This window comes from Apteryx mantelli, chromosome 1 (assembly GCF_036417845.1).
Source record: "Apteryx mantelli isolate bAptMan1 chromosome 1, bAptMan1.hap1, whole genome shotgun sequence".
In the NCBI taxonomy this organism is placed as follows: domain Eukaryota; kingdom Metazoa; phylum Chordata; class Aves; order Apterygiformes; family Apterygidae; genus Apteryx; species Apteryx mantelli.
In genome coordinates, this window is record NC_089978.1 from 78,767,385 (window position 1) to 78,793,310 (window position 25,926).

The following is a 25,926-nucleotide window of genomic DNA, read 5'->3' on the forward strand; positions in this document are numbered from 1 at the left end:
TCAAGTAAATACAACTTACTGGCACAGTATCATGAAAACACAAAAGTAAGACTTAAACAATATGCTGAGTCACTGGGTTAAAGACAGACCTGGACCATTTCAAGCACCTCTGACATAAGGAAACAGTCACTAAAATCTTACAAGTTTAAAACAGCAGCTCTGTAAAAGATATGTCACAGTTCAGATGCCTATTAGCTTGCTCCAGTAGTTTTTGCTGTGTCAGTTACTATAGAGGAACACACTGGGTCCTATATGTTGCTGCCAGATTACTCTGTGGAAAGAGCTTATAATTATATACAGAAAAAACAGAAAACCTTAAAATAAGTTGAACAGCCAATCAACTACAGAACACAACTGCACGCATAAACACGTTCCTTCCTTGTAAAAACTAACACTTCGATGACTAAGAAAAGAATGCTTACAAACAAAATAAGCCACAAAGCATTCAGAGTCACTTCATTCTATAGATAAATTACTGTTACTTGGAGCCTGACAAATATCAGAGCCGCAGGCAACACCATGGGCCCAAACAGTAAAGCAGCTCCCTCTGGAGTTTGTGGGACTACACTGGGGTGCTCAGCAGGTATTTAACACCTGCTCAGCCACTCTCCTTTGCAATCCAGAAATCTGTGCCTGTACAAACTGCTCGGGTTTTACATAATAAGCATATCTTTTGTCCCTCTTGAAACTCAGCTGTTGCAGATTTCTTCCTTAGTTTTTCAGAAACAACAGCTTGATGCAAGTCAGACTCACATTAATGCAAAGAAAGTATCAGGCTTAATATCCTTGACTGTGTCCTTTTAAAAGGCAAATGAAAAGAAATCTTACTAAAGTACAAAGGTTTATTATTGCTGGATGAATGTAATAAAAGCCACATTGTTTGTACTTGACCGATTTCCTCCTTCATCAGCACTGAACAGAAGCCTTTGAGGGACTGGTACTCCTTATAATACAGTCCTTTCGAGTACATTTCAATTCTGTCTTCATCTAAAGCAGTGCTAAAGCAGAAAGAAATCAAGGGGTGGGGCTGACCTAGTGCACAGAAAACGTATTATAAATAAGCAGTGAACAGGTAATCTATTTCAAAGTAGTAGATCTAAAATGCTTCTGAAGCACAAGACTGAAGAATGAATTATGCTGAAGAGCACTTGGGCCCCTGGATAAAGACAGATCAGAGACTTTGACCTAATTTTAATGCATTTGATACTTTTCAGTTCTTTGCTTGAATGTTTCAGGAATTAGTTAAACAGGCAAGTAATAGAAAAACTTTCAAGATTATCTGTTCCCTGCTGTTTTGTGTGTTCAGAAACACACTTGCTCATATTTAACCTTGCTCATATTTAACCATATCTGTAACAGCTAGAAAAAATGAGATTTAACTAAAAAGGTCAGATTGAAACCAGAAATCAAAATCTATCAAACTAGCAGCACAATTAAAGTTTAGTGGCAGCCAGTACCTACCTTTCCCAGATTTTTTTTTTTAATTTAACCTTTTTCCAGTCTTTTCATTTCCACTTCTAAAATTCCACCAATCTGGGATTAACTCACAATAGCAAAAGAAAATAAACTACCAACATTCCTGTTGAAGATGAAGCCTGGCCCATGAATACCAGCAGAAGGCCCTGAAGCATCAGGAAGCTCATTCTTCACAATACACCCTCAAGCCTGATATTTCTGAAAAACAGACAAACCGGAGTTCTTTCTTTTTTCAAAGGTGCAAGATTTTAACAGAGAACCATGTAGCCTCTAATCATCTCTTTAAGGTTGGATGAGTCAAGATACAATGAATACATGTCCTCAAAGGCTGCCACAGTTCTCAGCCTGTTGCAAGGCACAATGGGACCTTTAATTAAATCTCTTTTTACAATGCAAAGAAACAGAAAGAGTAAAGTTGCACGCTAACCTTGTAGGAACAGTAACCCACTAGCCTGTTGCACCTCAAAAACACACGTTAAAAAGAGAGAGAGAAAGAAAAGGAGAAAGAGACACTGACTCTTTCTCCATCTTTTAAAAAGGTAACATAACCAACAGTCTCTCCAGACATTTTGGGTTGGAACTACCTCACCTAATTATAAAGCCTACTTTTGAACCAGAGACGCAGAATCTTTTCTAAGTCGATGGAAAAGAAGATGCTTCTGTATTCAGCCCAACAGTTTTACACATCTACACATGAATCCAGAAGCACCTATTTTTCTCTGCTCATTGTAAAAGGATTCTATACATGTAGGTTTGACACAGTCATCTATACTGCACAGGTCTAAATTCAGAGAGATGAAACCAATGTTTGTATATCTTGTATGTCTTTTCACCCATTCGTATCTTTTGGCCTATTTAGGTTGAGGCAAAGAAGTGAGGGCAATTATCTCTTCCTCTAGTTTTCAGCCATCTTGAAGATAAAATATTAATGAGCACAGTAAAATTAGGTATCCCAAACTAAGAGGGTTTCTTCTGCTTCATTTTCCTGTTTCATGTCTCCAGAAATTTTATGTTAGAAAAGCTTCCTGTTATTTGGGAAAGCTTTTTCTTTAGAACCCTAAAAACAAACAACAAAAAAACCTCCTGCAAATAGCAATCATTGTCATTCTTAAGGTTTGCATTTTTCAAGACCTACAGATTTATTTTGTTATCAACCTCAAAGTTATATGAACTGATATGTATGTGTGGGACTTCATGACATGGAAATTACTAACACAAAACATACTTCCTTGTATAAGGAAGCATATATTTGTGAGGATTTTTTTTCTTTTTTTTTTCCTTAAGGTATTAGCATCTCATTAAATTCTTTCTTTCATACCTACCACGAAAGGTACCCATAGGCAGAACTATGCCAAGTGATACCTGAACAACTCTATAACCTTCAGCGTCAAGTAAATACAACTTACTGTCTCAATATCATGAATGTGCTATTAAAAAAAGTCAACTCATCTAGCATTTTTTTTAATAGTGCTATTCTGAGTAAGTTAAGAGGACATTACACACAAGAAAGAGGAGATGCAGTTTTTACAAATAATCATAGCTCAAACTATATTCAATTTGCTGGCTTGCATTTACCTACATAATCTATAATTCTACATATGCTATTCAAGTTTATACAGAAGTTATACAGAAGAGTCTTAGAAAGTACTTAAAAGAATTTTTAATTCAATTAGTTTCACCTTATTCTTGAGCTGTTTGCAGACAAAAATAGAAAAAACTTGTAACGCAACTGAGCTCTTTTCTGAAATTTGTATTTATTTTGATCTTTGTTTTGTTTTGAATAGGACGTACTGAACATTAGAGAAGAATTTATTATAATATGCATGAAGAACTTTGTTTTAACCATAGCAAAATGAATACCTCCCTGAAAATGACTCAAATAATTTCTTTGCATCTAGAAGCTATGTACAGTATGCTGGGGCACTGAGACCTTATAAATTAAGTTTTACAAAATAAATCAACCAACAAACCAAGAGGAATCTTCTCCTAAAAAACTATTTCAATCTGGAACTCTAACTACAAATGGATTTATTTTGGTTAAGGGTTAATAAGACCACTGACAATTCACAAGTGGGACAAAGTATTCCTCAAAGGGAGGCTTTGTTTATATTCATAAGACTGTATCATCAGATATTCCTGAGAGACTACAGAAAGATGCATTACGTATCCAGAATTTACTTCAGGTGCCATTACCTTCCCAGATTCACTCATACTATACCATACAAAAAATAGTGTAATATTCTCCAAGGAAAGGTGATGAAATCACTGTTGCTTGGCACAAGAGTGGACATATTAATGTTCTCCACATAACAAGCTATTATGTGAGAAAGAGGAAATAAGTCTAAAGCATCCAAATAAAATATATAATACGGAACTGAACGACTGTGCTAACATATTTCAAAATCCCACTCTCAGAATTCCATTCTCAAATAGCAACCAAACAGCAAAACATTTCAGAAGAAAATCTCCAAAGGACCCTGAGGAAGTTCATTACTGATAAAATTAAAGAGTGAAAACATTTTAAGTATTAATAAATGTTGCTAAGGATATGCCATCTTAACGTTACAGTTTTATGTTTAGTGTAAACACTTTAACACTGCAGCTGAAAAAGAGAGTGGTTTAAAATTTGTCATGCTATTCAGGTTTGTACAGTTTCTTTTCTACATTGCAAAAACATAAATCTAAACTCATTTAAAATTCCAGTGTGTTTTATAACTTCAGTGTTGCCTGTGTGACTAAAACAACTAGAATGTATAGATTCTGTTAAAAAAAAAGAAAAGTAGTTTCTTAAAAAAAAAAAAAAAGCTAACAAGCTTCCACAGTTAGAAGCCAACTGCCCAGGTTGGCTTTACACATACACTTTTTTTTTTTTAAACTGGGACCCAATCTCTCTCCACTGGATTTTATCTTCAATATTATACATTTGAACACCATACAAACCAACAAATAAGCTTTTAAATAGAAGGTGTACATGATGATAATCATTTAAAAGGACAAAGATAATCCAAGATGAGGATATTTGAGGATTTATGAAAGAATACACCCAAACCACCAAAACTCAATTCCTTTCATGAAACGAGCCTGACCTTGGACATGACTTTCAAGAAACAAACTGTACAAGAAGACAGAAATCAAGAGGTGAACAGGTCACTCTAGTCAATACTAAAATAAGTTTCAGAGGCTGTTGCATAACGATACGATTAATTTTACAACAGTAAGGACAAACTTTTTGGCTTACATCAGACCATGTTTTTGGTCCATATATTGTTTCTATACAGTTTTTCTTTTTGTTTAGCATAAAATCATTTAAGGTACAATACTTATTTTAACACTGTTAAGCATTAGATACACTACACAATTCCACATATCTGGAACCAAAGGTGGGAAAATGTCACAAACAGACAAGAACATAGGTGTACTCTCCCAACCATAAATGTTTCCCCAAACAAAAGTGAGAAATCAATGTATAAAGGTAGGAAAAATCTCTCATCGAATTACTATTAGTTGCTCTTAAAAAAAAAAAAACTTTAAAGAACAAAAATAATATTTATATATAATGAAGAATTTATGAGATTTGAAATTATTCATGAGAGTCACAGTATGAAATTAAGAATTCTCCAGATAATCACATAAAGGGTGAAGAGAAGAATAAAGTTCAAAATTAAACACCAACCAAGAGAATGAATAAATTTGACCAGCATCAGAGACAAAAATTCATCTTCCAAAGGAAGGAAAGCAGAAGAACCTACTACACTGGACACACACCTGCAAGTACCCTGACACATAGCTCTCCATCAAATCTGAAAGCACTTCTGAGCTCTGCCCCATAGATTAGATTTAGTCTCTAAAGGCATTCAGAAGAAAACATCATGCAACTGCATTCACATTTACCAATTTATGCTGCATGTATTAAATCTCATCCTTACATTTTTCAATAATACATAACGAGTTTTGACAATCCAGCTCATGTTGCAGAATCTCAGCCTCACGACTGGATTCACCCACTCATCTGATGGGGGCTAAGCAGGCAGTAGTGCAGTGGTGAATCTTGCGTGTGGACACAAGAAAAGTCAACTGAGGTGTTTAAAAACTGCATTTCAAGACAACTGTTCAGGTAAGTACACTGACTCAATATATAGGGACAACTCTCTGTCCCAAGTGCGGTGGGGAGGTAAGGGAGGGAGAGAGGAAAGCACATCTTTTAGCTATGACAGTCAAAAGTGTCTGGGGTTTCCCAAATATGTACAGCGCTTGGCCTTGAGATCTACAACTCACCAGTCCATGCGTTACCTAACTACATCCTTTCCCACAAATCTCCACCCTAGACACAGAAGTTTAACTTTTACATGTAGAATATTTATAATATTGCACGGAAACCACATTTCAGCATTAAAGACCAACCAATTTTTCCCAGAATTTAACTCCTAATGCTCTATATGGTCAAAAAAAAAGTCAAGTACATTATCTAACAGTAACAGTAGTGAAAACTATTACAGATCTTAGTAATAGAAACAGAGTTTCTACCTCAGCATATCAGTTATATTTGTATGCCAGTCAGCGTTATAAAGCCCTTTTTATATCCCAGTGCTCTCACTTTCCAGTCACTAGAAGCAGTTAGATTTATTAATACTCAAATCTTAAAAAATTTCTTTTAGATTTTTGGTTATTTCACACTGCTATTCTATGAATACCACTAAGTTTGACAGCTTAACAGTTTTGCCGATGTAGAGCAAAACATTCCATACGTTGTTTCACCAAAGCTAAAAAAAAAAGTCCTCTCTGATACATGCCATATATCAAATTTCTTAGAAACATTTAAATATATCCATATGCATACACACACACATTATATATATATATATAAAATAAAATACACACACACACACACACACACACACACAGAGTGAGTATGTGAGTGTGTAAATACACACCCATATGTTACCACAGGTTAATCTATTTTACTGTTCACTGCCATGGCTGCTTCTCACTTTTGCCCTTTCCAGTTCTCTTCCCCCATAAAATGTCAGAATGAATTATCTGTACCTGGTTTGATATATTTAAAAACAGGAGCACAGGGCACAGTAAAGAGAGCAGTGAATAGCAAATTCAACACCACATTGATGGGATAGATTAATTTACAGCTTGAATTCATGAGCTGTAGTTCACATGGCACAGAGTATCCGACATGCCCTTGTGGACTCTTGAGTTTCTCAAAAATTGTAGCATTATTGCTTACTAAGAGGTTTGCTCACTATCAAGAGTTGATGCAACACACATCTCAACAGAAATGTATTTTAAATTATTCATGTTAAAGAATAAGCATTTTAATATAATTTGTAATTCAGGAATTATGGTACACAAGCACATATGTGCTAAAATTAGAAGGTAGGGCCAGATATAAGGGTCAGAAGTGAACGCAAAACCTATCTATCTGGACAGGGTCCTTGGCTCAAATATAACCCAAATCAGTTGTGACTGAAAGCTACTGGTCTATTCATCATCACTTAACACTTCTTACAGAAACTGAAGCATCTTAAGTTTTCTATAGCAAGGAAAAACGGCATACCTCTGCTGTGAAAAAAGATGAATTATGCCGAACATGAAGCATTATTTGGCATACTAGGTATTTACAATTCTATGAAGTGAACTGGAGTTTGTTTCAGAATGCTTGAACATTTCCTAGGAATAAATCAACAGTCTCAGAAGACAGGACAGAGACTGATGAAATTGTTTCACCTATAAGAGATCCTTCTACATCACTGATGGAAGAGGATACGAGTGTTGCACTATCCAATATATACCTCCTCAGGAGATACCAGAAAAAGTGATTAATACAAATAAGAGAAAGTTAAATACTATCGTTAACTTGTATACTGGTAAATCCTTTTAAGTACCATCAATGTTTAAGGAGTCCCTATGCAACAATTTTCTCTGTACTGTCCTTTTTAGTCATATACTGAGTTTCTCAATCTTCAAAATGAAATTTGTATACGATTTGCAAAACCCTTGGAAGAAATAACTGTACTTAGAAATAACTGAACTTTATTGCAATTTATAGGAAAGTTTGCAAAAAAAGAGGATTCATCTTGATTATAAAAAAAAGCAACTATGCTACAGAAGGATCTCTGAAGCAAAGCAATCAAACGGTATTTTTTTTTTCCTTCTCTCTGCTCTCACCCTTGCCCCTCCCCCCCCCCAAAGTGTCCTAGCATTTCCAGGTATTTTGTATTACTGCAATCATTATCTAATTTGCCTATTTCAAGAATCATATTTCAGAGAATCAAGGGAGGCCAAGCAACAGAGTTGTATTTGTTCCCAAACAAAATCTCTCTTTAACATCTCCACCAGAAATGAAAACCAATTAGGTTCTATCCAACAGTTATAAGAAGGAGCATTTTTCCTCCTACAAACACTTTAAATGCCAAAATACATGAAGATTAGAAAGAGATTTATCAACATATTTCATTACAGGAGATAAACTGGCAGTATTCTATGCAGGAATGCCCAGCTTTTGGATATCAATGAACCCATAGCTGGTGTATTTCCAGATGAAGCATTAATGTAAAATTGCTGACATCTCACATTCTGTACTAACTATCAACTAGTACAAGTTCAGATATTCCTACCAAATCAAGCACTTGTAAAATCTATTTCTTCACGTCCTCATTTAGAATACCCAGTTGTGCGCCTAGCCAGACTTCCATTTTCTTCTGTTCTGTTCTACTTATTTTGCTCTGAAAAGAAACAATACTGAGGCAACAGAAACCTACCTGAACAAAAGGGAAGAGGGCCTCAAAACAGCATAAGCCCCTTTACCTTACTCTGTTGTTTCAACATCCAGCAAGTTTAACTTTGATTTCTTGAGGTAAATGCTACTCCACTAGATTTGCACTGTCTTACTTTTAAAGGGGGAACTCAAACATTCTGGATAAAAGATAATGTCTCACCTACACATTCATCTCTATTACTGTCTGCCAGTCTTCTCTGACTGTTCACCCAGTTTGGTCGCCCATATTTCACTAAGTAGCCTCTTTATTAAGAGGCTATATAAAATACAAATAACAACTATGCAAAAAAGTCAATAAAAATTAAACAATATCTAAAATTAATATGGAGGTGTGAGTCCTCATCTCCAAATACATTATTTCAAAGCATGTCACTTATAATTAAACTTTTAAGATCGAGATTAAAAGGGAGATAAAATTATTTATATTTCAGACTTTTATTACCAAGGTACACATCCTAGACAATTCTTAAAAGCAATAGGAAACAAAAAATATAGTTCAAATTCATTTAAACTGAGAACTATGCAACCAATTCCTGCTTTAGTTTTAAGTTAGGGAGGTTTACCTGAAGAACTGTCAGAAAAAAAAATTAAGATTGTTAAGGGACTAGACTGTTTTCCAGGTATCTCATTTCATAATTTTGCTTCTCTACTTAATATTGCCATATTCAACAAGCTCTTCTCAGCAGATAAAGAATTCACCGAAAAGGGACATTTTCTGCAGAATAGTATAATTCATACATATTTCATGTTAAAAGAATATTAAAAAAAAAACTTGCTAAACAAGATTGAGCCTGTTTCTCAATCCTCCCCTGATGTCGGTCAGGCTGCACATTTACGGAATTACATTCAAGTTACTTGGATATCCTATTCTCAATTTCTGTTTGAAAAATTATGTCCTTCTGGAATATATTATACATTCCAAAATACCTTTTAGATTTCAGAGTTCAAATATACCGTTATACCACAGAATGCACATGACCCACTCAAATTGTCCTATCACTGATTTCCAGAATCACAAGCCTCACAAGCCAGAAATGCTACATCAAATTACATTCTGCTAACCCACAACTGACAATGCAGTGGGAGCACTGAAAGTTTAGGCCTACCTGACTTCAAAACAAACAACATAAAGAAGTCAAATATCTTCCTCTCCATCAAAATACTCTTTCGGTTTACTGTAAACACCAAGTGTTGCAGATAACAAGAAATGAGATAATTCTAGAAACTCTCTTCGCTTACACATTTAGAACAAAGGACATATTATATTTTATATACAAAGGAACAACAATGCATCACACAAATTCCCAGAAAAAAGTATAAATACTTAGTTGCAAAATGTTATTCACTTACAGGAGAAAAACCCTTCTCATTTCAGTTTTCAAAGACAAACATAAGTTTAAAGAAAAAAGAAACAGTTAAATAATGTCTGCTAACACATAAAACTGTGATAGGGACAGCTTTCACAGGCTTAAATTTCAAACATCACAAGTGGCTGTTCCCCAATTTGTCATCTACTTTTCAACTTACAAAGCAGCTGACACCCAAAAATATATTTAAAAAAATATATTTTTTCAGAGGAAATACAGTTCCATTTCATTTATAGTATTTTGCATTAACTTCAGTGTTAGACAACCCTCAGATTATTTCCTCAGTTACTTTTTTTTCCAATGGCTCTGTCTTGTGGGACATACTGTCCTTCACACAGCTTCTTCCTGGCTGCATTTTCTAGGAGAAAAACTACAAAAATAACTTTTAGCAAGGAAAAATTTCCATAACGAGGTCCAAGGAATCACTTCTACTCACTGTGAAATTACTAATAGGGAGCTTTTAAACAGAATCATTTCAAATAAATTGCAACACTCAAGCTATCAGAAATACCTCTTTTTTTTTATTGATTATATCTCAAATTATATTATTTCAAAAGATATTACTGAATGGGCAATATCTACATAGATGGTCACTAATGTGAACTTTCTAAGTGAACTAAATTAGGCTGGTCTATAAAAAAGGAAGAGGAACAATGCTGTTAATACAACTTCCATATCCACCACCTCACAGAATCACAGAATGGTTGAGGTTGGAAGGGACCTCAGGAGATCATCTAGTCCAACCCCCCTGCTCAAGCAGGGTCACCTAGAGCACGTTGCACAGGATCGCGTCCAGGCGGGTTTTGAATATCTCCAGAGAAGGAGACTCCACAACCTTTCTGGTCAACCTGTTCCAGTGCTCTGTCACCCTTGAACCTCAGACTGTGACAAGTGGGTTGCTTAAACAGAGATATATAGTGCAGAAGTCTTCACAGGCCTTCAAAAGTCACAAGAATCTGGGACATCTTAGTGGTATCAGATCACATATTCAGCATACTGAAATGCAGCCTGAAACATTTTGATGAAAGAGGCAACAAGAATTCCAGTGTAGCAATTGACTGACCAGCAGCTGTCCTCATTGTTGGTTAGCTCTCCATGGACAGAGATGCAAAGTTACCCACTAATCTTCCTGGAAACAAAACAAATTTTTAAAATGCATACTCTAAAATCATTTTCAGCAGGCCATACAGTATTAAAACCATACAGACTATCACCTTCTGCACCCAAAGAGATGCAAGAAGCCTGTACCAAGCTGGGGAGAAGCCTGAGACCAGATATGTCATCATTCTGGGGTAGGTGGCCAGAGCAGTCTGCTATTATAGTATCACAAGTTTTACATAAATACAATCAGCATCCACGCCTTTTATTTTTATATTTAACATCCACATAGCTATTACAGTGCATCCTAACTAGTGCATCAGCAAAGTAAAGATCTTCTACCAGCTTAGCCTGTTTTTGAAGAGTCCATGAAGGGAAAGCTTTCATAACATCCACCTAAACAATTTTGGAGCATTTAATTTACTGACTAGAGCACTAACCGAGGTGTAAAAAGTAATACTAATAGACATTTTGCTTTAATCCAGGGAGCTCCCTATACCTCCACAACAACATCAGTGTCATTACTGTAAGCATTTCAGGTTGTTTGAAGTCCCCACATTCCCCAGTACAAACGGAACAACATTCAAGCAAATGCCAAAAATGCTGCGCAAGAAGCTTTGTTTTAATGAAGAACCATTCCAAAACTCAAGTGCTGCATAGAGGACACCCTAAAAATGCACAATGCACTTTTTTTTTTTTTTTTTAATGTCACAAACCATTACCTCCCTTGTAAGAATCACATAAAAGACAAGAGGGGGAAAAAAACATGTTAGCAGCAGATGTTTTCCTCTTGTATTAGAGGATATAAATAACTAAATAGTCACATTTTCCCAGTAAAACAATACATTACATTGACAGCTTTAGTCCTTTTTAATATATGCTTAAGACAATGCCAGGTACATGCAAGACCTAAGTCATGGGTTATACTTGTTAATAACAGTTTAAATTAAATAGTTCTTCTGACTTGAGCAACCTTTCCTCAGTAGTCCAATAAATGCAAAATACAAGTCATTACATCTCTTGAATTCTTTCCAGTTGCACAGTGGAATCAAGTAAACATATGCTAGGTATGTGTCCTGTCATGAAAAATTAGCTCAGAAATAATCCTCTACAGGAGTCAGATGTATCCTAATTAAAAATAAACAAAAAAGCTAGTTTTGTTACATGCTGCAGATTTTGTATTAATAGTTTGTAGAAATAAAGAACTGCTGCCTTTAGGCAGCCAACTAAGAAGTCCCATGCTCTGACTGATATAAAGTGAGCAGACTTTTCCATATTTTAATTCTCCTTCTACTTTAAGTTGCAGAATTTGTTCTATAAGTTCTATAAATAATTCTTTACATTCTTATAGAGAAAGCTGTAGTTCATCTTCAAACAGAATATCCAGAAAAGAAAGAAGAGCGAAGAAGATTTCACATAAAAGCTAGCCTGTTTGGAAGCCTTAACCTGTTGGCATATAAGCGCTAGAAAATATATTGTGAAAAGTAGACTGGTTATCTGGTTTTATTTTTTTAATTTTAAGCAGACGATCTGCAAAAAAGAAGAGTATTAAAATTGCTTAATGAGAACAGTGCATGTCAAATTGATCTAGTTTTTTTTATTATTTTGCAATACTAAGAAAGTTAAGGGGTACAAAGAAAAACTTAAGGAATGACTCCAATGACCAGACCAAAAATTAACCTGACAGCCAAGGATAACATTCCATTGCCATTGGTATTATATAGAAACATGTTATGTCACCAAGTTTAGTCACATGGAAACAATGCTTTTTTTTAATTAATTTTAATGTATTTCAGTTATAAATAAATAACTAAACTCACATGCTAGCAACTTCTCTGAGATGAAGTGTATCAAAGCAGACCAACTGATTCCTTGGAGAAGAAATTACAACTCATTTGCACAAAAGTTACTGTCAATCACTTAATGGACCAGCTATCAACTGCTCTGGGTTGGGACTGGAGTGAAGAAGTGGAAAGTTCTCACAGAACAAATGCCATAGATCACTGCAATTTAAGGCTGGATGGGGTAGCTGTCAAAATTCACCAAGTATAAGGAACAATTTTGAAGTGCATACATTTGAAGAGCACTCTACACTGCAAACAAACTCTTGCAAACATTCTCAAATTACCTTTAAGATGGGGAGAGATATTAACGCATCCTTCAGCATGAGCATTACCCACAAGCTCACACAAGCTTATTTTACCAATAAAAAAAGCGCAGACACTCTAGCCATACAACTGCTGCCCAAACTGGACAGTTTAAACTTTGTTTCGGTATGTCTAGAGAGGACAGCTGTAATTGCCTACATGGCAGATACATCCAGAAGAGCATATTCGGTCTACTTCTAAAACGTTTGGACTTACAGCTTCCGCACTTTTTTTCCTGCTTCAGTTATCTTTCAGCCTTTCAGTGAAAAAGCTTAAGTATTTACACAGATGCAGTTAAATTGCTTAAACTGAATTGCAAAAACACCAAATTCAGAGTTCACTAAGATTGTGGCCCTTAAACTGGGGGGGGGAGCTCAAGTTAATCCTAATTAGGAATACCTTAAAGTTTTCAGAATACATTTCAGAGTAGAACGTCTTCTTCCAGTTCAAATCATCTTTCCAAAATGAACAATTTGTATTATCCTCAGAAATTATATTTTTTATTTTGAGATTAAAAATAGGTGCAGCACAAAAGTGGTCACTGTATCTACATTACAGATATAAACCCTGTCCACCCAAGCCTTTAAAAACAAACAACATTCAGTGTTTCAGAGGCAAATTTTTTTTCAAACACTCCCCCAAAATCCCTCAAGAAGCCTTTAATTTGCTAACTTACAGTCTTACCATCCCAACTAAATTAACTTAAAACCCTTGAAATATATCATTTACGCAAAGTAAAATAGCAAGAATAATTCATATAAAGGGCAGAAATTTGAAAACTTCCTTTGACTGCACTTAACAAAGCCAGGCTAAAAATATCCACAGAAGTACATAATGAGAGCCAAGTTAACTAAATTCACTGACCTAAATGTTTTGCTAAAATTTTCTTGTTCTGTAACATTCCACTCAGTTTTCAAATATGCCATGGCAGTTTTGTTATGCAATGCCCAGTAAAATGTGGAGGTTGCTATCTCACCTGTCTTTTGGGTGAATTTCCTTAGCACACTGTTGAGTCTCTACAGCAAAGAAGAGGCTCCACTAAGATAGGGAAAATCCCTGATGTGCCTCAGTATTGAAAAAATAAAGCAAAGCATATTTCAAATCAAAACTGAACCACTGCTCTAATGTGAAGTGCAGACAATGAACAGAGCTTAAAAGAATCTTGTATATCCCCTTTAAAATAAAAAGGGCTTGTTTATTCATTCACTTGAAAGAGTTTTCCTTTGGGAAAACAAAATTGTATTCGTATTTCCAGAATTAAAATGAAACATACCTCCTTAGCACCTGAATATCCATGGTGCACACTAACACATAGTACTCAGCAAAATTTTACTTACCAACATTTTTGAAGCTGTTAAAAAGAACTCAATACCTGTGTACATGTGGGAAGAGGTATATGATGCTTTATCAAGAGAAGACACCATGTTAAATTATTCCTATATAGATCAAACTAATGCTGAAGATTATTTTACACTGATAAGCATCAACAGTATGGGAATTGTATTGTTTAACCTAAACTAATTTAGTTAAGTACAGCTTATGCCCAGACAAGCCCTTGCAGGGTAAACACAAAGTTCCCATCTTTCAGCTTATGAAAATTCACTCTTTGTTGCTGTATGCACATCTATGCCTCTCATAATAGACATCGTACATAAAACCAACCACCCTTTTTTACTTCTGAAGTTTATATATCACAAATGACCTTTAAAGAGGACCAAACCAGGATTAAGTATAATTTAAGATGGGGTTCATTTCCCTTATTTTCAGCAATGTAATAGCCAACGCAGCAAGACATCCACCTCCAGAAAGCTACTCCCTCTGTCCACTAGACAGAGAGTCCAGACATGCATATTCATGTTCATGTATGTTGCCAATCATCAGTATTTTAAGTTCCAATTTCCTCCCTTGTAGGGAGGGAAGAATCAAATTTAACTCACATCTCCATTTCTTTTCAGGTTTTCCACCTTTTTCAGTTTGGGCAGACACACACCACTTCCTGGTGGAAGAAACTGTCAATAGTATCTTCTACTTAAGCAAACACTTTTTGGGGGAGGGGGAGAGAGGCAGGGGAGGGTTGGGTGTTCTTGATTTTGTGGGAAGGAGGTTTTCTATGTTTTCTTTTTCCACAACATTTGCAGTTGGATTCCAGATTACTTAATTCTTTGCATCAGAGCAGACACTTTGGGGCATCTCTGGGTTATTTATAGGACTTACTAGATTATTGATCTGCAAGTAGTATATTTGAGTGTCAAAGGACACCCATTCTATAATATGTTGTCAAGCCCACAACATTAGAGAAAGAATTCTGAAGTTTCTTCTGCAATCAATTAGATACTTAAACAAGATTAAGGCAAAAGAAACAGGCAACAGGCAAACACTAAGCCATTTACCTCAACATCTGATTTTTTTAAACTGAAGTTAGAAAAGTAGAAACATGAACTCTCAGTTTTCACATACTCAAACTTCTTTCATATGCTCTCTCCCTTTTCTGACCTTTCTTTCTGAAAGTTAAGAGAATATTTGTTTCAATCCAATGCTTCCAGCCTAATAAGAACCTAATTGGAGAGGACTTGTTGCTGCTCACTCCATAATAAATATTATGCTACTTCAGTTACCCTCACCAGTGCATTGCAGGAAAAACAACAGAATAAAGCTGACTCACGCTTGGTCATTTTCTCTGTAGAACATCAGGTACAACAATAGCAAGGATTTATTTTAGGACAAGTATGATCTTGTGGAAGGGAGAAATGAAGTAAGAAACACATTCCACAAATGGAGAGAGAAAATAAAATCCAAGTCATTTAGTTTGATGACTAAAGTTTCAAAGATGTACTAATATAATGGTGAATTCAGATCACCATTACAGTCACAACATTCAGAAAATGTTTTCTTTCAAAACTTGTGCTATTTAAGGATATTGCCAAGTAAAATCATGGATTATTATTCATCATTTCAATATCAAGAAAAGGTGACAAACAGGAAAAAATTCATTGTACTTTGAAAAAAAGGGCAGGAAATACCTCTAGTAGGAGAGAGGGCAAAAATAAAGTTTGCCATCTTTCTCGCCCCTATAGTTCCATTTTCCCCCTGATTATTATACATTTCATTTGGAAACAAAAGATTTCTTCTCCCATCTTACTTATCCAAAAGCAAAGCAATCTCTTCTGTTTTTCTTGTGCTTATTATTCTAGTTTATCTGAATTACTTCTTCACTACAGTGTAACTCAAAAGTTAGTATCTTTGTTTCAGGATAATATGTAAGGCATTCAGTTGAAGCCCCTCTGGCTACTCTGAATAGTAAGGGTGCTCCCGTTAAATGCTCACCGCCAACAAGGATGGTTCAGGAGCTACTAGAGTTCACAATCTCTCTCACTCTCTTCCACAGACCAGACTTCAAAAAGGCTGAAACGGGCTCACATAAGATTTGTGCAAGCAATTGCTAACACGCCTCTTGGGTGGACCATGAAATTTTAGCAGGTATGTTCCACTGAAAAAGGTCAAGGCATTTAAGTTTTTGCTTCTGCGCATGTGCAGAACTATCGCAAACTTGGCACAGCTGAACATTACTTAAATCCAATAGAGATTCACAGAATATTTCAGGCTTGTCTGAGCAAACTGAGCACGCCGAGCAAACCTTCATAGTTTAACTTCCTTTAAAAGAAAATTAATTCAAAAAAAGAAGAAGTGGACAAGTCATGTTCAATAGCTCCAGAGCAAGCACACTTAGCTCTGATTTTAGAGTACTAGTCAAAAAGCATGCATCTCAATAGGTTCAAATCCACATCTTCAGCCTCTCAGGAAGTTCCCTCAGATGAAAGGCTCTTCCTGTTCAAGTTCTCTTACTGCCAGAGACCAGCATACACCCAACTCCTGTCCCCTCTCCAGTCCCCTAATTTCAGTTTATAGACTAAAGATGAGGGCACTCTCCCAAGAGGGATACCTGTGTTCTAGTCTCTGCTCTGCTCCCAACCCTTTCAGCAAAATGTCCAAAAAACACCAAAACAAAACAAAGGTGGAAGCTGGGTACATGCTAGGGATATAAATGCCCTCCTACTCACCATGCTAAAACTGTTCTCCCCTTTTGCTCTCTTTCTGCCTTCACATTGAATTCTTTGCTAGAACAGGCATAGCTTCCAAAGGAAACTGTAGAGAGGACTCTCAATCCAGCCCACACTACAGCAGTAAGGTTAACAGAGAGTTTTTAATCATCTTAGACTATGAAGGATATTAAAACAGTAGCTATTACATGCAAAGCTGGCACTACTTCCAACTTTTTTTTTCACCTTACAAACTTTTATTCCATCCTCCAAGAGAAGGCACCTAAATTCAAGAGTGACCAGAGTCTCATAGACATCTAATTCAAGAGAAAAGGAATTACTTAATTTTGGGAGGAAAATGGCATTTCAGACATACTCCCCCTACATAGCTTAAAAAAAAAAAAGTTAAGTCTTCTCAGCTGCTCACTTTACAAGCCCTGTTTGTAGGTACTTAAGTTCCTACAAAAATTAAACAGAGCAACAACAGATCTAAACCAGATTTGCAGATACTCTTCTTGGGCCAAATAACTAAAAAAGTCAGATTCACTAACCAGCACAATGAAATTCCTTACAAACTAGCTAGTACACCGTCTAATCTTTAGTCCTCCGTTAGCTGAACAGGGCAGAAAACAGCTCCCCTCTTCACGGGTGACAAAAGAATAAACGCTGTGAGGTTTCAAAATGGTAATGGAGATTACAAGCATCTAAAGGACCATCATTTAGTCAGCTCAAATATTACTCATACTGCAGCTGTACAAGCATGGAACTCACCTTTTGCCACTTTCTCAAGCAGGCAGTTTCCAAGACCATGCCTGGGTTTCTAAGCCTTGATATATCTATAAGCAACAGTGATTCTAGTAGAGATGTATCCTGAAGACTGAAGCACCCCAGCTACTGTATTTTCTCTCTCCTCCTCCACTCCTTTATCACACACATATCCTGGTATCAGAACTTCCTGCCCTGTAATTTCTGGGCAGCCCCCTCGCCTTCACAGATGTCTCTCAATCTCAGATGGAGCACACAGCTTTCCAGAACAACAGAAGAAAGAAAATGGCTATTCTTATCACAGCAGTCAAACCGCACACAAGACTAAATCGCTGCAGTAAAATTGATGACAGTACAATAATCTCATCTCCTCATACAGGGAGGTCAGAAAAGTGGAATATGGTATTATTTAGTTAAACTTTTGCTTAAAAAAAAAAAAAAGTGTGGAAATACATACTCTTCCAGTGCATGTGATATAAACCTAAACTGTATTTAATTAATTTAATTAAAAGTAGGTTTAAGCCTAGCCAAAATGAGCTTCTCAAGCTAAACTAAATATCCATATTCTGGAGTATGCTGCACTGTTGCAGCATATTTAACTAAGAAGTGCAATGTAGCACATTAGTAGGCGTGTGCAGAGCTGCCCACCTGCATGCAGAGATACTAGCTCAGACCTTGATGTACTATAGACACATTAGCAAGGCACTGCATCTTTGAGTGTATAAACTCTGCCACTCAGAGGCAGGTATAAATGCATTCAGTTTCAGTATCACTTTGAGGCAGCTATTTTGCTTTCCAGTTAAGAGCTACATCTGTTCCCTCTTCACAGCCTTCTACTGAGGAGCATAGGCATACAGTAAATCCATTTTAAAACTAACTTACAATAAACCACCTCAGCTTCTTTGTTAAGGCCATCTGTGTTTATCTGTGCACATTTTTATACCCTTCAAGATTTGTGTTTTGTCTCTCTTCTCTCTACCCAACAACCAATTTCATGGTTCATAAAAGATGTAAAGAATGGTTAACTTTTCAGGTAGAGCTAGCAAAGAAAAAAAATCAAGCTAAGGGAGTCAGGGAGGAAAGAGGGAGTGTTCTTTAGGTATTCTGTCAGTGTCCTAACAGGCGACAGTCTGCTCTTTTCACCTTGTACTCTGTTCCCCAGGACTATGTCTTCACATCAGTCTTTTTTTTTTAGAGGAATCTCCTCTTTAAATTCTTTGTGGAATGATGACCTTCCTCTTCCTTAAGCTCTAAGCTGCACCTTAAAGAACACTGTGAAAAGATACGCTGTTCAGAAATAATCCTTGTGTCAATTTAAAATATTTCTTCATTTCCTACAGAACATTTCCATGACAATTAGGCCTTTGTTTAAGAATCGGTATTTTCCTGCAGTCTATGCTTCACGTGAGGTCATAATCCTGTGATGACAATCACATCCACAGCAACTAGTTGTGATGTCACAAACTGGATTAATCACTTCTAGAGGAGAAGCAGCATCAGGATGTTTTCAAACAGTCTCTCAATAATCTCATTTAACTTCTCAATAGAACACCCATTCACATTTTAACTTGGAAATATTATTTAAAAAAGCAACGCGCTTCAAGAAATAATAATGCGGCCTGCATCAATCAAGATATTCTTATGCCTTTCCAACAGCATTTTAAAAAACATAAATTAAACCATCATCTTAACTAACAAAGGGTTTAAATCACACCATCTTGACTGAAGACAGCTTAACTACAGCAAGCTTGGGGAGAGAAACTGAAGTTTAAAGCACTTACTGAAATAAATTATCCAAAAATCATTTCACAGCTAAATAAAAATAATAACAAAAAACCCTCTCTGTATAGCTGAACAAACAATCCTTCAAACCAAGTGCAAAACTGTTCATAATTATACATACATGCTCCTTTTCAAGCATAATGCACTGATAGATACTGGAGTGGGTATGAATGCAGTGAACATCACCACAGACGTCCCTTGAGATGTCATTTTATTAAATACATGCATGTACTTTGCAAACTGCATATTACAGGCAGGGGTTTTGTTTTTGTTTTGTAAGCGTGGTAAATGCAAGACATAATTTTGCCTTTTATCAAAATTCTACACAAGGCAAGACATCTTTGCATCAATACTCAGGGCGACAGCATGGATTCAGGTTTTTCAATACACCTATCTTTATTCAGTGAACCTGTCTGATCTTTTCACTGGTCCTACAGCTGCATTTAAATAATGAATTTCTATCATGATGCAGGTAAATGAAGCTAACCACATAAATCAAGTTTTTATAACAAAAGGTGTTTAGACTTCAGCAGTGATTGTCCCTGTCTCACAGACAGGCCAAACCAGGTTATAAATTCATTCAGCTGTAGCTCTAAAACATGGTATCACGGCAAGAGACGGTGATACTGAGAGCACTTAGGCTTGCTAGCGCACTGGCACAACAATGTCAAGCAGGAACAATGCGAGCAGTCTCCCGTGCTCCTCTACAGATTCAAAACACAGTTGCAGAACTACATTAATCCTACAGCTGCCCAGCGTCCTCCTGAAAGCAATACATACGGCAACCATAAAGCAGGCTGGGAGAGAAGCCGAGACTGGTGCAGGAGCTCATACGAGCGACGGCTCAGATCACACGCGAGTCTAACAAAAACAGCTCGCGGCAGGGGAAAAAAAAAAAAAGAAAAAAAAAAGGCAACGCAGTGCTCCGGGACCATGGACAAAAACAGGACGGTGACTCCCCAAAGCCCGACTAACTTTAGACGCGGAGCAGTGCCAGCACCAGACGGCAGCCTCCGCCCCACTGCCGCGGCGGTGCGTTTCGGGGGGGGGGGGGGGGGGTGTCCCAACGGCGGGCGGCACCTGCCGGCTGTTAAACCGTCCCACCCCGCCGCCGCCGAGCGGGCCCAACACCCCTCAGCGGCCGCGCTCGACGCGCCGCCGGGGAAGGGAAGGGGGCGGGGGGCAAAGGGGCAGGAACAAAAAGCCGCGGGCGAGCGGGAGACGAAGGGGCGGCCGGCCGGGGCAATCCCCTGCGGGCGGGCGGGCGGCACCTGGCAGCTCCTTTGTTCCTCCCGCTCTCGCGGTCCCTGCCTGCCTGCCTCCCTCACTCACCCACAGTGGCCAGGGTCTCCAGGTCCTCCAGCTTGTAGGCGGCGGGCTCGGGCGCGGCGGGCGAGCCGTGGCTGGCGGGGCTGGGGGACGGCGCGGCGGGCTGAGGCGCGGCGAGCCCCGCCGCCGCTGCCGCCGCCGCCTCGCCGCCGCTCTTCGCCCCCATTTTGGCCTTGGCGGCGCTGAAGGCGTCCATGGGGCCAAGCGGGCGCCCCGCGGCCGCTCAGCGCATGGAGAGGGTCGAGCCGAGCCGGGCAGGGCCCGGCGGAGCAGAGGGAGCGGCGGCGACGCAAAGTTTCAGTCTTCAGCAGGCGGGGAGGCTGCTCGGCAGCGCCGGGGCCGGTTCCTGCTGCCGCCTTTGAGGGGGTGCGGAGCCCTTCAGCATCGCGGCCCGGGGCGAGGCGAGGCGCGCCGCGCCGCTCGCAGCAGGAGCCGCCGCGCCGACAGACAATGGCGAGGGGGAGCCCGGGCGGGCCGCGCCGCGCCGAGCCGAGCCGCGCCACACGCGGGGCGGAGAGGCGGGGTCTGCCGGCCCGCCCGGCGCTGCGGCACGGTCCCGCAGAGGGCTGGCGGGGCGGAGCGGCGGCGGAGGCGCGGCCTCGCCGCCCGGCCGCCCCCTCACGGCGGCCTCGCCCAGGGCAGCCGGGGCCGCCCCGCGGGGCGCCTCGTCAACCCGCTGCCCTGTGGCGCTTACGCCGCCGCCGCCGCGTGGCCTCGCTCTCACGCTGCTTCCCCGCGGGGAGACCGCAGGCGGCGGTTACCGCGCCGGTAACTTGATCTGTAAATCGAGTCGCACGGGTGGCATTCTGCACCTCTTCTTTATTAAGTGTGAAAGAGTGGAAATGTAAGGCCTATATGGCTTCTGTGTGGAGTAGATTCAATAATGATGAGAAATAATCAGGTGTGTGTATAAAAAGTATGTAAATATATAAATTATATATCTTATAAATTTACATGCATCTTTCCTGAATTTTAAGAGATGCTTACAGTCATATTTATAGTCATGATACTCAGTGACGGTACTGTGCATTTTTATCTTTTGGCTTGTTGACATGATGGGTTATGACTAATTCAGAAAAATGCTAGGTCATCTCTGCTTCCTGTCAGCCTCAGAAGAAATCACCAATCAAGCAGGATGACTTTGCTTTTGCTATAGATTTTCAAATTTCATTTGTGTAGACTTTAGAATGTAATGCAAACTCTGAACTTCTGTTTTCCTTTAATATGTTATTCCCTTTTGTATTGTGTTTTGTAAGTTGTCTTCAAGAGTTGTTGTGATTCGTGCTTTGAATGGAATATTTTAAAGTTTTCTTAAATTGCAAATTGTAAATGTTCTGGAAAGCTGTAAATTTAATTGCTATTTGGTCAAAAGACAAGCAAGCCAATAAGCCTTCCTATCAATAGCGGAAACATCTTTTTTAAGGTCACAGTTTGGAAAATCAACTTAACCTGCCATTCAAACATTAAAGATATCTGAGTGCATATAAAAACATAACTTTTTTTAGCCAGAAAATTGCAAATTGAGATGATTTTGAGGAAGAGGTGCAAGCTAATTACGATCATTATTTTCAAAAGAGAGTACCTTAATTTAAATCTATCAAACACCAATATATGGTCTTGAAACCATTTTTTTCATAAGAAATAAGAAATTATTCACTCTTCAGATGTTAAAGAGGACAGAGAATATTTTACAGAAGATGCTGATTACTTTTAACTCATGTTTCTGTTTATGCTACAAACTTTGCTTTTTTGGTGGTTAGATTGCTTGCATTGAAGAACTTAAAGCTTCTTAAAAATTCTAATGGCGCACTTCAATAGTTGATGGCCTAACACACAGCCTGTATGACAGGATATAATCAAAAAGACTATGATTCAGGAAGGTTTGTAAGCATAGGATTAGTTCCACTGAATTCAGTGCCTCTTTTCTTATGATTAAAGTTAGCCTTGTACTAACTAGCTCGCTGGAGTGGCATCCAAAGCATTTGCTAGTTGTAGTTGTAACAATATAATTGTAGTGTTTATATTTAGACTGTCAACATATTATTACTGTGCTTTTCCACTTCTATATGACCTACTTAGAACTTATCTTGCAAAAGCTGATTATTTTCCACAATATTTTAAGAAAATAAAATGCCATTCTTCCTAGATAAATTGAGATTAAGAATCGAAACTCCTCACTTCCTAAAGTACATTTGGAAGCAGTATTGGCCGCTGAGCTACAGTCATGGATATGAAACTTAATTACCTTCCCAGTTTGGCCACGTGTCATAGGAGGGTCTACAGCTCTGTTCTATGTAGAGTCTACATATATTTCAGCTGCAGAAAGTGTTCAGTTACTTATATTCCTCTATATGCACAGAACTTTGAGGGCCCCAAAAGATCCCAGTCTTCAGTTCTGGTCCCCCATGCTGCCTTTCTTGTATGTATGTCTGCCAAACTTTGGTTTGGCACACATCTAACCACACTGATAGTTCAGTGATTTGTTGGATCATAAGCTACTAGCCTACTTCCCATTCCTTCTTTTTCTCTTGAGACCTTTGGTTAACAACTGTAAGCTAATGGAAAGGATTCCAGGCTTTCTACCTGACTATCTACGAATTGGTAGCAGAGACCATTGCTCTGTCATTTAGTTAGCGGGGACATTGATACACATATCAAACTTAAATGGAATATGATTTAGGCACTTAACTCTTGGTCTTCTGGTTCTCTGTGAAGGAAACCAGTCATTTAGATCTCTTTCTGTCTCTAGACAAAAGAATCTTTCCTTTCGTCTGAACAGGCTTGCATTTGTCTACCTGAAAGCTTGCTTTTCTTTCTTTCTTTTTTTTTCCCCTCTCCCTATAAATATATTAATTTCCTTACAAATCTTGTTAAAGCATATCTTTACCATCACCATCATAGTAAAACCACTACAACAAGTTAAAGAACCTGTCCAGACCTGTAGGGAGGAAGTGAATAAGTCCCTCAGTGATGGTTATTACTAATAAATAGTTCCATATCTTCTCCCTTTGTCACATTATGTACAGTGCCTAAAAATGTGGAACTAATCTGAGGGAGAAGAATAACTAATAAAGATAATTAGTACTGGTATGTGTTTTTCATTTGTTTTGTTTTGCTAAAGAAGCTCATGCAAGTTCTGTGAAGTTAATAAGCTCTGTTCCATACATGAAATCCCTGCCTGTGACAAAGAAAAGAGGGAAATTGTTCCACCCATCTGAAGTAGTTCCTTCATAGTATGGAAATAAGACCATGTGTATATAATGAACAATGCTGTTATGCAAATGTGTCTACACATTCATAAAACAACTATCACACTTGTATATTAACACAATAATGTTTAATGTTTTTAAAAACATTTAATTAATGATGAAAATAGTGACTAAATTCAAATAATTATTTAAGCAGCAAAAATATAACGTAGATGCCTACATCCAAAACTGTGATTTTGCAGTTTTGCTGAGCTGATGCCTGGCTTCGGAAGTGCCTTAACTCATCCAGTTCAAACAAGGAAATGCTGTTACTAAGGTGTCTAGACTTCTGTGCAGTCTGAGCAAGTTTGTGCCTAGCTTCTGCCAAAAGTAGATCGAGATCTGGAAATGAGACATTGCTTTGCCTACATTTGCTGAGGAACTTGTTCTGAGAGGCACTCTCAAAGCATATCTCACATATATGCAAAACTGCTCTCCTCACAAAATTAAGTTTTGGTCAGCTTCTTTTTAGAGAAAATATTGGAGGAATGATGTTGTGTATTATAGGTGACATACATTGGTATTTACTGGTGACTGGTATTTTCCAGTGTGCTGGATGACCACTTTAAAGACAAACAATGGCATTTTATTCAGACAGAAGACAGAATAGCACAGCAGTACACTAGGACTTCTTTTTGGTCATTCTTTTCCCCAGATAACTGGTTGTGTATATTCATATTAGTACATCTCATTTTGACTGCTCAAGATAGTGTGCTGATTATAGCAATCACTCAGCAAATGGGATACCCAGAGTTTTCGATCTTAATTGTATGAAAGGAGTTTTCATTCCAACCTCCTTTCTTTAAATTACCAAAGGCAACTGCAAGATATATTCTTCCATATTGTGTATTCCTTCTTTAATTGTGCCCTTGAGATGAGGTTGTGGATTCACTGCTTTGTGGAATGCTGCAAAAGTCTTAGAAATTAAATATAGTTCTTTCTAATGATCTGAGGGACAGTACAAGTCACATTTATTTATATAGTTTGTGCTAGGTAAATGTGTGGTGTATTTTTTACAAATTTTACCAAGCTTCTGTAAAGAGAGAAACTATCTGCAGAGAGATTGTAGAAATAATAAATTCCCAGATGATTAATTGGTATGAGGATAATCAGAATTTGTAGCGTGACAGATGTTGCATGAACTTTATAACGTTCAAGGTCATCAAACAGAACAATCAAACGTATCTGCTGAGAAAGAATTACCATACCAACCTCAGGGAATAAAAACGTCTCATCAAGGAGTCCTCAATTAGAAAAAGTAGAGTTTCTGTGCCAAACCATTTTTTTAAATAAAAGCCATAATACTTAAAAAAAAAAAGAGAGAGAGAGAGAGAGAGAGAGAGAAAGAGAGAGAGAGAAGTTGAAAGACTTTTACAGTGAATTACATGTAATGCCTTTTCTAAGGCATGCAAATCTAATGCATGGACAGAGTAAATTCTGTTCGGTTTCATGTTGGTATCTTCCTATCCAAGAGTAAGGACTTAGGTGAAGTAGAAACAGCTAAAATCTTCCTCTAGTCATAGGCATCAAAGCAGGAAAGATACCAGGTTCAGGAGTCCATCATATCTTCAGGCTTTCTCCATGTCACAATTTAGGCAGGCTTCATAGGTGTGGTTCATTTTTAGCTGATCTAAATCCAGACTGCCACGATTCTGTCCTCCCTCTCCCAGCTGAGCAGTCCCACCCACACCCTTGCTTTTGCATTTAACATTTGGGCAGCTCCCTGGTGAGCTGGTTCAGGAATTAGTTCAGGAATTTATTTATAAAATAAAGTGATTAGGTTTTTAGCCAGATCAGTTCCCAGAACCATTACAGTGCACAAGCTTTTGTGCCAGCAAGAAAGGGTATGGGAATTCCTGGGTTACTAGGATTACAGTAACCCAGGTTTAA

General features: G+C 38.1%; 1 protein-coding gene across 2 annotated transcripts in view; it reads right to left on the reverse strand.

Annotated features, from left to right (window-relative positions):
- PRKX (protein kinase cAMP-dependent X-linked catalytic subunit) overlaps nucleotides 1-21,050 on the reverse strand; it is a 62,693-nt gene extending 41,643 nt beyond the window's left edge. For both annotated transcript variants that reach the window (XM_067296197.1, XM_067296203.1), the window contains exon 1: nucleotides 20,792-21,050. In XM_067296197.1, the coding sequence (XP_067152298.1) occupies nucleotides 20,792-20,984 (193 nt within the window). In that variant the 5' untranslated portion in view covers nucleotides 20,985-21,050. The remainder of the gene's footprint in view (nucleotides 1-20,791) is intronic.
- Nucleotides 21,051-25,926: the final 4,876 nt, after the last annotated feature.